The 18,525-nt window shown below is 41.8% G+C and overlaps 1 protein-coding gene across 1 annotated transcript in view; it reads left to right on the top strand.

The window, feature by feature from the left end:
• The first annotated feature begins 1,360 nt into the window (after positions 1–1,360).
• Positions 1,361–18,525, top strand: part of LOC141128842 (acetylserotonin O-methyltransferase-like) — a 153,991-nt gene continuing 136,826 nt past the window's right edge. The window contains exons 1-2 of the mRNA XM_073616404.1: positions 1,361–1,471; positions 16,727–16,901. Of these exons, the coding sequence (XP_073472505.1) occupies positions 1,370–1,471; positions 16,727–16,901 (277 nt within the window). The 5' untranslated portion in view covers positions 1,361–1,369. The remainder of the gene's footprint in view (positions 1,472–16,726; positions 16,902–18,525) is intronic.

The following is an 18,525-nucleotide window of genomic DNA, read 5'->3' as shown; positions in this document are numbered from 1 at the left end:
CTGTTGGGACTGTATTGGACAGGTGATGACCAGTGCCTGGTTTTCTCCACACATACTGCTTAGAATTAAGGCCAAAAAGTTCTATCTTGGTCTGATCAGATCAAAGAATCTTATTTCTCACCATCTTGGAGTCCTTCAGGTGTTTGTTAGCAAACTCCATGTGGGCTTTCATGTGTCTTGCACTGAGGAGAGGCTTCCTTTGGGCCACTCTGCTATAAAGCCCTGACTGGTGGAGGGCTGCAGTGATGGTTGACTTTCTACAACTTTCTCCCATCTCTTGACTGCATCTCTGGAGCTCAGCCACAGTGATCTATGGGTTCTTCTTTACCTCTCTCACCAAGGCTCTTCTCCCCCGATAGCTCAGTTTGGCTGGACGGCTAGATCTAGGAAGGGTTCTGGTCATCCCAAACATCTTCCATTTAAGGATTATGGAGGCTACTCTGCTCTTAGGAACCTTAAGTGCAGCAGAAATTTTTTTGTAACCTTGGCCAGATCTGTGCCTTGCCAAAATTCTGTCTCTGAGCTCTTCAGGCAGTTCCTTTGACCTCATGATTCTCATTTGCTCTGACATGCACTGTGAGCTGTAAGGTCTTATATAGACAGGTGTGTGGCTTTCCTAATCAAGTCAATCAGTATAATCAAACATAGCTGGACTCAAATGAAGGTGTAGAACCATCTCAAGGATGATCAGAAGAAATGGACAGCACCTGAGGTAAATATATGAGTGTCACAGAAAAGGGTCTGAATAATTAGGACCATGTGATATTTCAGTTTTTCTTTTTTTAAAAATCTGCAAAAATGTCAACAATTCTGTGTTTTTCTGTCAATATGGGGTGCTGTGTGTACATTAATGAGCAAAAAAATGAACATAAATGATTTTAGCAAATGGCTGCAATATAACAAAGAGTGAAAAATGAAAGGGGGTCTGAATACTTTCCGTCCACACTGTAAATTGGCTTTTTGCCTTTTAAATATACTTCTACGTGTGGTTCTGCCTTTAAAGTCCATGAGGGATCTCCGTGTTCCTGCACTCTTTGTTTATTGTCATGTAGGATGTTGGCAGATTTACTTTTACTGCACACAGCCGCCCACACTGAATTTTTGTGGATGAAACACTGCAATTCATGTGATCCTCCAAGTGTGCCCATGTTTCCAAGTACTCAAGCTCCTTAACAGAGACATGGGATCTTTTTAAATTACAGGAGATCAATGCAGCTCATGATAACCACATCTACATTCTCCAACTCTTAACAGCTCCAATAAATCTAGAAATAGGCTGCCCCCAAAATTAGGTCATGTGTGGAATCAACTGTCTAAGCCCAGCTTAGTTCTTTATAGTATTATATATGCAGATAGAAAGCAGCTTACGATGACAGACCAAGCCACTGAATATCACACCAACATGAGCTCCTCCGATCTTGACTATCCAAAGCAATTGCTGGATTATAAGGATGGCTTTTTAGCTTCAAAGGTAAGAATATATGTCTAAAGTACTATTTTCTTTATTTTTAGTATTCCTACTTTTGTTCATTGTTCATTGTTGACTGTTCATTGTTTGTTTGTGACTTTTATATATGCATCCACTGAACAGCTCCATATTGCCTATTAGACATTCATTTTACAGCAGAAATCATGTGAACAGTATTCCCCCTTTTAGAGAACTATTTGTTTAGTCAATGTTTTATCTGATCTAAGTACTGAGGTAATATGAGGTAATGGCCTTCCAAAAATATTACTAAATTTGAAATGTATAAACTGGACACAACTCATTGGTGGGAATTCAATAAAGCTGCTATGCTACTTTTCTGGTGTTGATTGCTCTTGTTAATGTGTTGCACCTAATAAAAACAAAAATCTGTGACAGTTCTGGTTCTGACAGCGACTTGTGTGCCAAATTCAGGTAGTCCTAATGTGTTTCACTTCTACATTGTGGTGCAACACCTGAGCCAAATTGAAGATAGAATAGGGACAGTTTGGGGGGAATTCAATAAAGCTGCTGCACACCTTTTCTGGCATTAATCCTTCTTGTTAATGTAAGGCAACAAAGAAATAAAGCATCTGCAACACTTTTGGTTCTGACAGCGACTCCTGCACCAAATTCAGGTAGTTTTAAAATGTGTCACTTTTACATTATGGCGGAGTGAATGCGCCAAATTCAAAACAAAATGCGGACAGTTTGTATCTCACAAAAGTGGAGTTAAGACCAACTCTCTTTTGCATAAGGAGAGACAGATTTTACAAAAGTGTCTCGCATGCATTCTAAAAGTGTTGCAGCATGTACTGAATTCAAGCACAAGTTCTTGACAGGTACATGAGTTTGGTGCACTCTGTGCCACTTTTACGATTCATGCAAGACACTTTCGCAAAATCTGTCCTTTATGAATTCCAGGGACTGCTTCTTGTTAATACCCTATAGCAGCTATCTTCAAACTAGGGCCCTCCAGCTGTTGCAGAACTACACGTCCCATGAGGCATTGTAAAACTCTGACATTCACAGACATGACTAGGCATGATGGGAATTGTAGTTCCTGAACTGGAGGGCCATAGTTTGGAAACCCCTGCCCTATAGCATAAATGTCAAGGTAAAATTTCGGCTACTTGGTATTACATAATCAATTATCTGAATTGCTCTTATTGCTGGAATTAAAATGAGCCCCTACAACAACATGTCATTTACATATATGCTCACGTTTCTTTTTAACATTCTCTATCTTACATTGGTATATGCTGAGGTACTATATAGCATTTTACAAAAAGACAAACATTTCCCAGCACACTTACCAGCTAGCCTGCAAAGCAACAAACTGACCCTGTTTAACAGTTCATGGTAAAAACTAAGGTTTTAGTTGCCCACATTTGCAAATATATGTGGAAGCTGCAGTGCTTCTATATATATGCCCCCTTCCTAATTTTTTTTTTTTTTTTTTGCATATGTCTCACAATTAAATGATTCAGATCAGATTTTAATATTACACAAAGATAACCTCAGTAAATACAAGATGCAGTTTTTAAATTATTATTTCATTTATTAAGGGAAAAAAAAGCTCTCCAAACCTGCCTGGCCCTATGTGAAAAAGTAATTGCCCCCCCCCCCATGCTGAATCATGAAGGAACTGTGATTAACCACAATTTTTTGGAAAAATTAGTTACATTTCATTTGCCACACCCAGGCCTGATTACTGCCAGACCTGTTAAATCAAGAAATCACATAAATAGAAGCTGTCTGACAAAGTGAAGCACGCTAACAGATCACAAAAAGCCACACATCATGCCACAATCTAAAAAAATTCAAAAACAGATTAGAAACAAAGTAATACACATGCATCGGTCTAGGAAAGGCTTCAAAGCCATTTCTAAGGCTTTGAAACTCCAGTGAACCACAGGGAGAGCCATTATCCACAAATAGAGATAACTTGGAACAGTGGTGAACCTTCCCAGGAGTGGCCGGCCTACAAAAATTACTCCAAGAGCATGATGAGGACTCATCATGGAGGTCATGAAAGAACCCAGAACAACATCTAAAGAACTGCAGGCCTCGCTTGCCTCAGGTAAGATCAGTGTTTATGATTCAACAATAAGAAAGAGACTGGGCAAAAATGGCATCCATGGGAGAGTTCCAAGGCCAAAGTCACTGCTGACCAAAAAGAACATAAAGGCTCATCTCACATTTACCAAAAAACATCTTGATTATCCCCAAGATTTTTAGGCAAATATTCTGTGGACTGATGAGACAAAATTGTAACTTTTTGGAAGGTGTGCGTCCTGTTACATCTGACATAAAACTAATACAGCATTTTATAACAAGAACATAATACCATCAGACATGGTGGTGGTAGCGTGATGGTCTGGGGCTGCTTTTCAACTTCAGGACCTGGACGACTTACCATAATTGATGGAACCATGAATTCTGAGCACTACCAGAAAATCTTAAAGGAGAATGTCCAGCCATCAGTTTGTGACCTCAAGCTCAAATACACTTGGGTTATGCAGCAGGACAATGACACAAAACACAACAGCAAGTTCACCTCCAAATGGTTCGAACAAAGCAAAATTTAGGTTTGGGAATTTCCTAGTCAAAGCCCGGACTTAAACTCAATTTAGATGCTGTATCGTGACGTTACACAGGCCGTTCATGCTGGAAAACCCTCCAATGTGGCTGAATTAAAACAATTCTGCAAAGAAGAGTGGGCCAAAATTGCTCCACAGCAATGTGAAAGACTCATTGCCAGTTATCGCAAACGCTTGATTGCAGTTGTTGCCGCCAAGGGTGGCACAACCAGTTATTAGGTTTAGGGGGCAATTACTAGGCAGGTTTGGACAGCTTTTTTGCCTTAATAAATTAAACCATTATTTAAAAACTGCATTTTGTATTTACTTGGGTTATCTTTGTATAATAATACAATTTGTTTGATGATCTGAGTCATTTAAGCGTGACAAATATGCAAAAAAATAAAAAAACAGAAAGGGGTCAAATACGTTTTCACACAACTGTATATACCATTTTATTTGACTGAACTATCTTATTGATGGGAAAATGGGAAAAGAATAATTTGTGGTGGTCATGGGGCGGGGATGGGCGCGGAGGCAGCTTCATGTGTTGGCAAATCACTCAGACCAGCAAAGTTTGGGAAGGAAAGAAATTAGAATATGATATATTATTGAGGTATTTAACATCAGGTGGAAAATGTTATAGGCCCAATTCACACTATGTGCGGTAACCGGCATTTTACTGCACTGTATTGCACAATTGTTTTCTGTGTGTCCCATTCACACTGCAACAAAGCCCAACAAGCTGCAATAAAATGCAGGCATGCTGTATTCTATCACAGAGCACCATAGAGGATTGGATATCACAGTGCAGCAGCGCATCACAGTCCCTGCCACCACCCCAGGGAGCCCGGAAAGGATGTGACTGGGGGCATCTGGTTCCTGGGACACAGTGAGAGGAACTGATGTTGTTTCTCCCACTGTGTGATGTCAGAAACTGGAGATGACGAGGATTTAATCACTTCCCGTTTTGGTCTCATGTAAACAAGCCGTTACCAGCTTGAACAAGCATCTGATCAAACCAATGGCACAGAGGGGAGGATTCCCCCATCCACCTTGATTGTTTGGATGGGGGACCCATTTAGTTTTTCCAATCAGCCCACTGCTAGACAAAAAAAAAGATATGTGTATTGCCAACTTTAGACTGTACCCCTTAGTCAGTAAGATGTAACTTGAGTGCTCTGGATAAAGCTGCCCATAGATGGATAGAATTTTGAACAAAAATTCGTAGGAAAGCCTAAAGAAAATTCATATGAAAATTCTCAAAACATTCTCAGAACATTCAAAGTAATTTGAAAGATTTTGTTTGCTTTTAACATCTGATTTTGAAATAAATGAACTTTACCAAATGAAAGCCACATAAACTGTTTTTTTTTTGTTCTTCCAAGAAAAATTTTCCATCCTGATCCTTTGAATTTTCTCATCATTGCCGCTGAAAAAAACAAACACTGATTTGATTCAGTAATGATCAGAAAAACAAAGTGTCTTAGAACATTCTTTTCCTAAGGATTTTCGTTCGAAATTCTACCCATCTATGGCCAACTTAAGTGTGTAGCCCTGGAAGCTCTCTGATATGTGAGTTGTATAGTTCTGCCATATAATTTACTCATGGTGCTCCAGCTTGCCCGAAGGTCTACCTCTTTCCATTATTGGCATTAGGCTAGGTTCACACTGCTGCAATCTGACTTTGATTCAGTTTTCAGTGAGATTACGTAGTGCAACCTGAATGCAACTTTAACCAGTTCCCGCCAGGCCCTTTAACAAAATGATGGCTTGGCTGGCCTTTTGTCGATATGGGTGGACGTCATATGACGTTCTCCAGACTTGTGCTGTGCTGCGATGCTGTCCATCAGATGACTGATCAGTGTACCGGCTCGAAGCCAGTACCATGTGACTGCTGTGACCAATCACAGCAGATCACATGATAGTTGTAAACAATGGGTGGCTTCCTTTCATGCCATCCATTGTGTACAATTGTGTTGTTAGCTGTGATTGGTCAATGTGATCACATGGTATAGACAGGGCCCATCTGTACCATGTGATTAGCGTGATTTTAATTAGGGGCATTATAATTAATGTTGCAAACGGAGAGCACTATGTATCCTCTATTTATTGTTGCATGAATGTGGAGCCATATCCTATTAGGAATACTGAGTAATAACGCTGGCGTGGAGGAAGGAGAAAAGCAGTGGGGCAGTATAGATGAGAGATCTTTCTTTCGATCCCCCTGGCAGGCTTATTTGAAAGTGGATACAGAGTAGCTGTACATTGAGGGTCCCCCACAAAAGGGTTGGGACTTTAAAGGCAACTGAATATAATAGAAAAGGCAAAAAATCTAAAAATCAATATATTTTATTGTTGCAACTAACTCATTAATAACAGCATTGACATGAAAAGAAAGTAACACAATACAACCTAAGAACAAATGTAGTCTCCTCTATAAGAATGAGAAACAAGCACAAAAATCATTGTACAAAACAAATATGGTCTCCTCTTGTGAGAGAGAGAAAAAGGCCGACGTGTTTAAGGAGCTTGTCCTTTCTTCAGGGGCTTGATCTATGTAGCGACAGATGTGCATCTATAAGAAAAATGACTCATCAGAGTTGAACAATGTAGGGACAGTAGATAAGAGGAGCATCGGTGAGGCAAACAAGACAAGTCGACCATGAAAAAAAAAAAAAAACATAAATTGAAAAAATTGAAAAATGTGATTGAGGAAAATAACCTGATGCAAGAACTGGACGTGTTTGCTGATGAATGTTCACTAGATAACCTTGGACAGGCACCAAGTCCAGAAAAGAAGATTGAAGTACTACGCTATGGTCAAGCAGTATAAGGTGGCACTCAGTTGGTATATGTTGTATGTAGCCAACAACTGTGCAGTGTAGCACTGAACAGTGCACTAACGTATGGATTTCAAGTTAACATATGGTGTACCTGTGTGATCAAAAAAAAGGGGTGTTTTAAGAAGTATAATACACAAGCATTCCTTCACAGAGGGAAAAGCTATTCATCTTACATAGACGGGTGTATTTAGTATAAATGTCAACATTGTCTATTGAAACAATCAAATATGTATAAATTAATATTAAATAGACCGGTATATTTAATCTAGAAAAACAGTGTGTTTAGAATTTATCATGCAATATGTCAATCATGGTATATGCCCTGGTTAGAAATCAGGGCAAATAACCATTTAATCTAAAGAAACAGTAGGTTTAAAACTTGTCATGCACTGTAATGAACAAGGTACATACCATAGTTTAAGATGAGGGCAATTAACTAGATTTCAGAGACGCCATCACATCAGCAACTGTCCTAAATTGTGAACGTGCCGATGCCTGGCTTTATATGAATGTAAGGGATCTACTGCGGCTGTGTGGAGGTGCATAAACAGCTAATTTATATCGGCATCGGATCCCTAAAGCCGTGTGATGCCATACATCACAACCAGGGGGGCGGTGCCGTTGTGGCACCAAGCGCGTGTGTAATGCTGTGTGCGTGCGCATTGTAATAGATGGATATGTTTGTGCGCGCATGCACAGTAAAGATTATCAGCGCCGTTGAAGAACTGAAGCCGAACGGGAGCTAACGTGATGGCCAGAGAGGATGTATAGGTTCGATTTGCGGCTGTGTGGTGACACCATGCCGTGAATCCATGCCAATGCATGGGATTTCTTCTGTGTAAAGGGATGTCATGTATGAACTATGCGTCAAAATTGTTTAAAATTGACCCATGGGACATGCGATAAAGTTTTTGATGTGGATACTTGTATGAACAAAACCAGGGGCGGACTGACCAGTCGGTCCATTCGGACGTGGACCGAGGGCCCGACCGCTGAAGGGGGCCCGTCAGCGCCACCTGCTGGAACCAGCTTGGGGTCCAGGGACAAAAAACTTGCGGCCGCGGGCCCCCCGCGACAATCTTTTGTGCTGCCTCGGAGGGTGAGGGGTGAGGGCGAGCGTCGCTGGGTCACAGAGCAGTGATTTCCTTTTTACCCAGCGTCCGCTGTCATCGAATGTCCCGCCTCCTGCACTGGCTCTTTTGATAGACATCACACAGGAAGCGGAACATCTGATGACAGCGGACGCTGGGTAAAAGGGAGATCCCCGCTCTGTGTTACCTGGTGGCTCTCCTCTCTAACCCCCATACACTGATCAGAGTAGACTGCATGGAGGGGACACTGTCTGTGAGGCTGCATGGAGGGGACACTGTCTGTGAGGCTGCATGGAGGGGACACTGTCTGTGAGGCTGCATGGAGGGGACACTGTCTGTGAGGCTGCATGGAGGGGACACTGTCTGTGAGGCTGCATGGAGGGGACACTGATCAGACTGCATGGAGGGGACACTGATCAGACTGCATGGAGGGGACACTGATCAGACTCCATGGAGGGGACACTGGTGAGGCTGCATGGAGGGGACACTGATCAGACTGCATGGAGGGGACACTGGTGAGGCTGCATGGAAGGGACACTGATCAGGCTGCATGGAGGTGACACTGGTGAGGCTGCATGGAGGGGACACTGGTGAGGCTGCATGGAGGGGACACTGGCAAGGCTGCATGGAGGGGACACTGATCAGGCTGCATGGAGGGGACACTGACGAGGCTGCATGGAGGGGACACTGACGAGGCTGCATGGAGGGGACACTGACGAGGCTGCATGGAGAGGACACTGGCAAGGCTGCATGGAGGGGACACTAGTGAGGCTGCACAGAGGGGCTACATGAAGGGGGACACTGGTGAGGCTGCCCTGAGATGACTCTGGGGAGGCTGCATTGAGGAGACACTGATCAGGCTGCATGGAGGGGACATTGGTGATGCTGCATGGAGGGGACTCTGGTGAGGCTGCCCTGAGGGGACACTGGTGAGGCTGCCCTGAGGGGACACTGGTGAGGCTGCCCTGAGGGGACACTGGTGAGGCTGCATTGAGAGGACACTGACTAGGCTGCACGGAGGGGACACTGGTGAGGCTGCATTGAGGGGACACTGGCGAGGCTGCACAGAGGGGACACTGGCGAGGCTGCACAGAGGGGACACTGGCGAGGCTGCACAGAGGGGACACTGGCGAGGCTGCACTGAGGGGACACTGGCGAGGCTGCATTGAGGGGACACTGGTGAGGCTGCATTGAGGGGACACTGGTGAGGCTACACGGAGGGGACACTGGCGAGGCTGCACGGAGGGGACACTGGTGAGGCTGCACAGAGGGGACACTGGTGAGGCTGCATGGAGGGGACACTGGTGAGGCTGCACAGAGGGGCCACTGGTGAGGCTGCACAGAGGGGCCACTGGTGAGGCTGCACAGAGGGGACACTGGCGAGGCTGCATTGAGGGGACACTGGTGAGGCTGCATTGAGGGGACACTGGTGAGGCTACACGGAGGAGGCACTGGTGAGGCTGCATGGAGGGGGCACTGGTGAGGCTGAACTGAGGGGACACTGGCGAGGCTGCATTGATGGACACTGATGAGGCTGCACTGATGGGCGCTATTTCTAACATAGACTCTCAAATGGACACAGAGTGGACACGCACACCACGTCATTAAGTGTTGCACCGCGCGCATCCGTGCACTGGGCCTGCTGCAAACCTCCTAGTTCTACTGTCCCGTATAGGGCAAAGGCGGCCGACTCCCTCCAAGTCTCTCCCTCGCCTCGGCAAACAGTGCCCGGTACGGTGGAACGAGGAGAGGACACATCAGCCAGCCACAGCAGGGCCAGGGCACCAGCCAACTGTAACCTACCCACCCACGGTGACGCACCCACACCAGGGAGCCAGCCAGCCACAGCAGGGTGCCAGCCACAGAGGACGCAGGAGCCAGCCAGCCACAGAGAACGCAGGAGGCAGCTACCGAGGACGATGGAGCCGGCCATCCACGGCAGGGTGCCAGCCACAGAGGAAGCGGGAGCCAGCCACAGAGGACGCAGGAGCCAGCCAGCCACAGAGGACGCGGGAACCAGCCACAGCTACAGTAGCCATAGTTAAGGTAAGAGGAGAGCTACTCGGTGCCAATTTTATTTCTACTTTGTGAGAGGTTGGGGCAGGGGTGAGAGTCATGGCACAAGGAGGGGGTCCAGTGAGGACCAGAGTAAATGAAGGTGTTCACTGTACACTCTGTTAGAAAGAGGCCCCCCTCCAGGTCCCATTATACTCCTTTGTAGTCTCTAATGGGTCCTGGAAGGGGATCTCTCTCTAACAGAGACTCTCTAATGGACACTGTTAGAGAGAGACCCCCCTTCAGGTCCCATTAGACTCTGTTGTAGACTCTAATGGGGCCTGGAGGGGACGTTTTCTAACAGACTGTCTAATGGACACTGTTAGAGAGAGACCTCCCTCCAGGTTCCATTTTAAAAAAGGCAGAAATTGTACTTTGTGCAAAATGTAGAGGCGGGATCAGGGGTGGGCCATGGGCGGGGTCAGGGGTGGGCCATGAGCTGGGCCTGACAGGGGGCCCTTGCTTTATTTGGTCCGGGGGCCCTGGGTGTTGTCAGTCCGCCCCTGAACAAAACTAGAATTGTGAAAAAAAAAAAAAGGGGGGGAACAGGGGAAGGGTTAGGTGCATGGTCAGGTTGTCTTCTTCTCCTCAAGGGATTATTCAGTTATAGACAGAATGGTTGTATTGAATGACAACAAATAGCACCAGATACAAACAAAAACAATAGAGCATCACTTTTTTCAAAGCATAAATGAAACCTCCAAATATTAATGGTGTTACAAAAAATATCTTTCTCCAAATTACAGATTATGCTCGTAATATTCATCTAAAAATACTATAGCAGCACTATTATAAACAAAACATGAAGGAAAATTTTAGGCAATTTGAATGTCATACATAAATATCACCCGCATGGTTACATATCTTTCTCACAAACCCCAGAACTGAACCCTTCAAGGAATGGTCTAAAGCTCAATATACTGTTAAGGCCAGGTGCATTGGTAGCATTTAGTTTCATAATCCAGCGAGATTCTTTTTGGAGGAGGAGCTTGTTCCAATCTCCTCCTCTAGCATTCAGGTGAATTCTGTCAAGGATTATGAAGGAGACCTTTGGAATTTTACCATTGTGAAAGTCCCTTACATGTCTCCCAAGGCGTAAGTCAGGGTTGGCCGTCTTCATGCTTTTTATGTGTCTACCTGCCCTGTTCTGAAACTCCAGTTTCGTCTTGCCAATGTAAAAACTGTGACATTGGCATTGCAGCATGTAGATCACACCCGGGGTCTTACAATTAGCGAAATGTAGGGGTTTAAAAACTTTTCCATTAGGTAAGACAATGTGGGACCTTATGTCCATGTACTGGCATATGGCACATCCACCGCAGGTGGATGTGCCAAAGCGCTTGCACGGATCTTTTCTGAATTCTCCTACAAATTCAGAATGTACCAATTTATTCTTCAAGGAACTGGCTCTGCGGAATGTGATGTTGGGATATGGTGAGATGTATTGACAGAGAGTGGAATCAGTCTGTAAGATTTTCCAATGTTTTGAAAGAATATTTTTATTGTCCTGGTGTTGGTTACTGTATTTGGTAATTAATCTGGTTTATTGTGGTTTAGTAGCAATATGTTTTTGTTTTTGTTGTGGAAACAGTAGGTCTTGTCTGGATTTATTGCAAGCTCGTCTGTATGCCTTTTTGAGGCAAGTATGGGAGTAGCCTCGTAAAAGCAGCCGATCCCTCAAAAGGGCTGCTTCTAGTTTAAAAGATTTAATTGTGGAGCAGTTTCTTTTAAGTCTAAGATACTGACTATAAGGGATAGACTTAATAAGAGATTGTGGGTGGGCGCTTGATGCGTAAAGGATCGTATTTCCCGCAGTGGGCTTCCTAAAGAGTCCACTAGCGAGACCTCCCGTCTCATTCTTGCAGACAGTGACGTCTAAAAAAGTGATCGAGGTGTCACTATATGACATGGTGAACTGGAGATTAAAGGCATTTTTGTTTAAGGTGGATAGAAAGGCATGTAATGCATCTATGGGACCATCCCAAATCATAAAAACATCATCTATGTATCGCTGCCACAGTGTGATGTTACTAGTGAAGGGCAATAGGTCTTCATCATCAAAGAGGGAGCGCTCCCACTCCTCCAGGTACAGGTTCGCATAGGAGGGGGCACACGAGGTCCCCATAGCGATGCCCTGTACCTGGAGTTAGTGGGTCATCGAAGGTGAAAATATTGTGGGTTAGAATGTATTCCAGGGCTGATAGGATGAATTGGTGAAATTTATTGTCGCAGCCATATGAATGGGACAGTATGTGCTGTATAGCCGCTAATCCGAGATGGTGCGGAATAGAGCTATACAGGGTTTCAACATCGATAGCTACTAACAGACTATCAGGATTAAGTCTGATTGCTTCAATAATTTGTAGAAAATGTATGGTGTCTTTGATGTATGATGGAAGTTCCATCACATAAGGTCTGAGAGATGCATCTATGTATTTACTTAGATTGTCACTAATGCTTCCTCTCCCGGAGATAATAGGTCTTCTGGGAGGAAATGAAGATTGTTTGTGAATTTTAGGCAAGCAATATAATGTTGGAATTATCGGATGCTTGGTACGAATGAACTCCCAAATCCCCTTATCGATGGCCCCTCGTGAAAAGGCATCATCGACAAGGGTATAGAAAGCCTCATAAAATTTGGTGACTGTGCTTGCAGAAATCCTTTTGTACCAAGTTTCGTTGTGTAGTATCTTAAGACACATTGCCTCATTGCCTACACATTGTTGGACATGCTTACTATATTTCCTCTCTTATCTGCCTGTTTGATTGTAAGGGAATGTTGTGCACATAATGACCGTAGTGCGGTGATCTCCTTTGGAGAAAGGTTTCCACCCCTTTTGTGTTTACGCATTTTTTTGATATCATTAGTGACCTGGTTGACAAAAGTGGCCAAAGCTGCACTGTCAAGAAAGGAAGGAAATTTGTCTGATTTAAGTTTGAAATTTGGCATGATATTTGAGGATTCATTCTTAACAATAGAGTTGCTCTGCAGACATGCAAGAACATCTCCAGGGTCAGCTGGATCCGCGGGATCTGATTCCTCCAGGAGGCTAATTAGAATGTTAATTGCCTCATCGGTTTGTGGGGAACTGGGTTTTGGTACTACATTAGATTTGGTGTTTTTAGTGTATAAACTTTTTAGAAATAGTTTCCTCGCAAATAGTTGAACATCTTTAATGACTTCAAAAGTGTCAGAGTCCGCAGAAGGACAGAACCCGAGACCCTTACTGAGAAGAGAAAGCTCATCTTCAAATAATTGATAATCGGACAAATTAATGATGCTGAGAGTGTCTGTTTTAGTAGAACTGTTTTGATCAATATCATGGTTTTTTATGTGTTGTGTCTTTGATCGTGTTTGTGAAAATCCATGTTTTGGGATCTAATGCCCGTAAATGAATTCTGGATAGGAGACATGCCCGTACCCAGAAAAGTATTGGGACCATCCCCAGACTGCCCATAGGGGCGGGCATGGGGGCCACCCTGAGTGTTACCTTTCCCGAATTGCAAAGCCGGGCCGAGGGTAGATGGAGTGGGTGGAAGTTGTATGGGTGTAGATTCCACTATTCGTTTCTTTTGAGTGCCATCATCTTGTGACTGTTTAGTTTTGTGCGACCTTCTCCCGCCATGCTGGGATTTCTGTAAAGTAGAAACTGTAGAAGAATTGCAAGAATTAAACGAAGAATTATATGATAAAACCTTCGGTCTTTAATCTTTTTGTCCATTGGAGGAGTTTCTTGATTTATTCCCTTGATACCATTTATATGCCTTCCCTTCCTGGAAAGCCCGCTTATCTCTCCAGAATTTTTTCTCTTTTGTCAGTAAGGTGTCACGGGTGAATGTGTCAGGATTGTTTTTGACTCTATCCTCCTGCTCTTTATAATTCGCCGCATTTTTCAGGTGCTGTAATTTATTGTAAATTGACTCAATGTCTTTGTCTAGGATATTAATACGAGTACGGTATTCTTCGTTGAGAAGTCTCATCATAGTTGCTGTACATTCCTGTTAATTTTTTTCCCATTTCTTTTTGAATGTGGAATCCACATCATCCAGCGAAAAATCTGTATCCTGAGGCCATATGGATTGATCTCCTCCCTTAAATATCTTTCAAAACTTTCAATGTGCCAGAACATTGCAGTCTTTTTCTCAACTAATTTCCCTAATTGGGAGAAGAGTGAGAAAACCTCCGACTGGGAGGCTTCCCGTGCATCATGTCTGGTGTAATAACTGACCATAAGGGCCTCCCACTCCTGACCCTGAAACATGGTCCTGCCCAAAAATGAATACATAGACAAAAGGATGCACACTTACTATACAAATATGAAAAAAAAAGAGAAAAACAAAAATGATTGATTAATCAGAATTAATAATAGTGATATGGTTTAACAATGGTATCAAGATGTCAGAAAATCTATGTAGGTCATAATTTTGGTGAAAAGGGACGTGTGCAAAAAAGCACAAATTGGGTATTTGCTATCCTATGCGGTTGGCTCTAAATTAAATCTTTTACTAAAAATAATAAATAGTAATGTTGCCATCATCCCTAATAAGGAATTGTACATTGAGAGTCCCCCACAAAAGGGTTGGGACATATACATATTTGATTGTTTCAATAGACAATGTTGACACTTATACTAAATACACCCGTCTATGTAAGATGAATAGCTTTTCCCTCTGTGAAGGAATGCTTGTGTATTATACTTCTTAAAAATCCCCTTTTATTTTTTGATCACACAGGTACACCATATGTTAACTTGAAGTCCATATGTTAGTGCAATGTTCAGTGCTACACCGCACAGTTGTTGGCTACATACAACACATACCAACTGAGTGCCACCTTATACTGCTTGACCATAGCGTAGTACTTCAATCTTCTTTTCTGGACTTGGTGCCTGTCCAAGGTTATCCAGTGAACATTCATCAGCAAACACATCCAGTTCTTGCATCAGGTTATTTTCCTCAATCACATTTTTCAATTTTTTCAATTTATGTTTTTTTTTTTTTTTTCATGGTCGACTTGTCTTGTTTGCCTCACCGATGCTCCTCTTATCTCCTGTCCCTACATTGTTCAACTCTGATGAGTGGTTTTTCTTATAGATGCACATCTGTCTCTACATATATCATGCCCCTAAAGAAAGGACAAGCTCCTGAAACGCGTCAAGCTTTTTCTCTCTCACACAAGAGGAGACCACATTTGTTTTGTACAATGATTTTTGTGCTTGTTTCTCATTCTTATAGAGGAGACTACATTTGTTCTTAGGTTGTATTGTGTTACTTTCTTTTCATGTCAATGCTGTTATTAATGAGTTAGTTGCAACAGTCACATGCACTAAGTCTTTTAAATTTGATACAACAATAAAATATATTGATTTTTAGATTTTTTGCCTTTTCTATTATATTCAGTTGCCTTTAAAGTCCCAACCCTTTTGTGGGGGACCCTCAATGTACAATTCCTTATTAGGGATGATGGCAACATTACTATTTATTATTTTTGGTGAAAGATTTAATTTAGATACAGAGTAGCTGGTTGAATATGGAAGAGATGAGACCATAGCTGAAAGAAAGGAATTGTTTTGAGTCTTTCTGACTCATGTATTAGGTGAGCAGGTATAATGGCTGGTGAAGGTGTGCACATAATCTGCCGAAGACATGATTTGCACAGTGGTGGGTGATATATGAATTGAGAAGTCACAATAATTCAATGCATAAAAGTTTCATTATACAAACATTAATTGAACACATTATTCTATAGATTTAATTATTAATTTATTTTAATATAATTTGATATCACTGGATCGTTCACATGATAGATTAATAGTGCTGCATTTATATTTTTCATTTTATTTTATATGTTGTATGGTGAGGTGAATTCATTAGAAGTTTACAGCAGCTGTGGAGTACTAATTAGTACACTTCATAGTTTATTTATAACACATAACACTTTAGGTAGGTGGCGCTAATTGTCTTTTATACACTACTGTGTTTTTGTTTTGTTTTAATTAGTGTATTATTTCCTATACTCAGAAAATATGTAGACTACCATTGCTGAGCTGTCCTTTTGAGTGCGATTGTCAGGCCGATCCATTAGCTTCAGTCCTTTAGAGTCATTGAAGTTGTTTTACAAAAAGCAATTAGGCTGTTCATTTTGCAGGGGAATTTGCATTTGCAAAGGAATTTTCCCTGAGCATACTGAATGTTGTGAAAATTCACTTTGCAATGATTACCCAATCACCTGCAAGGAAAATATTAAAAAACAGTATTTTTTTTTGCCTGCATGTGATTGGATGATGGAATTCAGAATAGATTCACAATCACTAAGCTTAAGGGAAAATGCCATTGCAAAGTAAATAGTTTATTTTTCTTTACTAAAAAAAGCCCACTGAGTTGGAATAAAATAAGCAGATCAGGGGTTCAAGCATGCTTCAGTCTTTACCAGCAACTTTTTCAAGGTCAATGACCCCAAAGGTCAAAGAGAGTCAGACAACTAGCATTTTCACAAGATCATCAAAGGCAGACACCATCTCTATCAGAAGAAATTTCTTTAAAATTGACACTTAAATTCTTACAAATATCATTAATGGCTATTGTATACCATATATTTGCCTTACATTTTAGAACTGGAATGACAAAAATAACATTTTGTAAATGATCAGTACAAATACAGTAATACGTGGTGTATTTTCCTTTTAGACCATGTTTACAGCATGTGAGTTGGGAATTTTTGACTTACTACATGATATTGGTGAGCCCTTGTCAGCAGCGGGCATTGCTTCTCATTTGTGTACTAATGTAGATGCTACAGATCGCTTACTCAGTGCATGTGCTGGAATGAAGCTGTTAAAAGTTGAAATGAAAAACGTGGAAGGTAAGATTTATGGATTTACCTTGTTCTTTTGTTTATCAAACATACTATATATTGCCCTATTATGATTTGTTTTTACAACTACAGTATTGTGGAGGGGTTTCACCTAAAAAGACCGAATTGTTGCCAACATCCCGAAAAAGTAGATTCTACAAGGAAAGAGTACCACCCAGGAACATGGGACTTTTGAGGCAACTTGATAAAGAGATCAAAATATATATAGAAAATTTAACAAAATTTATTGAGATAATATTAAAAAGTAATAGATGCATACATCACCAATTAGGACATAAGATTAAAAGAAAAAACAATACAGTGGATATGGTTGAGAACTGTTGGTCTCCTTTGTGGTTCGACCGACGCGTTTCAGGATTTCAGTATTGATCCCTTCATCGGGGGAATTTCTTTCAGGAGAAATTAAACAAATAACAATCTATAATAAAACATAATAGAGGTCTGAGTATATGAAACCATGGACAGGGAATGAGCATCGTTGGAGACAGAAAAGGGAAAGATCACTCACCAATCAACCAGATACTGCACTATTGCACTGCCAATATTTTAAGGTATGTGTACATATGTAGATGTAATGTACACTGATGTGTAAAACTTGTACAGATGGACCGGTACTGAAAAGACCCCCACTTTGATACCTCAAACATCCAGATCCAAGGTCTTAATGGGTATGATATTTGGATCTGTAGAAATCCCGAAGGAGTGTGTCAAAGGTTGAGTAAGTACAAAAATGACGATCATCTTATTGGTGGCCTTATGTCGCTGGAATCAGGACCGACACAATATGTTGGAAAGCCCAAAAGTTCTGAAATGATACAGCACATATGTCAAAACATTTCAATTTAGCAAACATATTACAGTATATTAATTTATGTTAAGAGGGATTGTTTGGATAAATCATATATCATTGAAGGCAATCCAGATTATTTATACTATTTATATGTTGGGATGAATCCGATCCAGAATCAGAAAGCGGATTCTAGGGTTTTTACCTTTATGATAATCCCAATGTGTCTTCCAAGAGAGAGCTCCGGATTGGCCGTTAGCATACTTGTAATATGTCTTCCTGCTCTTTTCCGGAATTCTAGCTTTATTTTTCCAACATAAAAACTCTGACATTGACACATTAGCATATATACCACACCTGCAGTCTTACAATTTGCAAATTGTTGAGGCTTAAAAACGTTTCCATTTGGCAATATAATATTTGATTTGGTGTTCATGTATTGACAGACGGTGCAGCCGCCATGTACTTTTACATGTAAAAGTACCTAAACGTTTACAAGGATCTTTCCTAGAGAGTCCTACAAATTTACTTTGAACAAATTTGTCTTTTATGGATATAGCCTTCCGAAAAAGAAATGGCAGGATGTGCTGATATATGGGGACGAAGTGTTGGATCAGTTTCCAAAATTCGCCAATGTTTTTCTAAAATCTTACGAATATTTTTATGTTGGTTATTAAACTTGGTGATTAGTCTAGTATGTTGATGTTTAGAAGGTGTATCAATGTCAGTCGGGAAAAGCAGTTCATATCTCGGCTTATTGCAGGCTCTCTTAAACGCCCTTTTAAGACAAGAGTGAGAGTATCCCCGACTTAATAGTCTTTACTT

This window comes from Aquarana catesbeiana, linkage group LG02 (assembly GCF_042186555.1).
Source record: "Aquarana catesbeiana isolate 2022-GZ linkage group LG02, ASM4218655v1, whole genome shotgun sequence".
Taxonomy (NCBI): domain Eukaryota; kingdom Metazoa; phylum Chordata; class Amphibia; order Anura; family Ranidae; genus Aquarana; species Aquarana catesbeiana.
The sequence above is the reverse complement of the archived record's forward strand: the minus strand, read 5'-3'. Positions and strand labels throughout refer to the sequence as shown.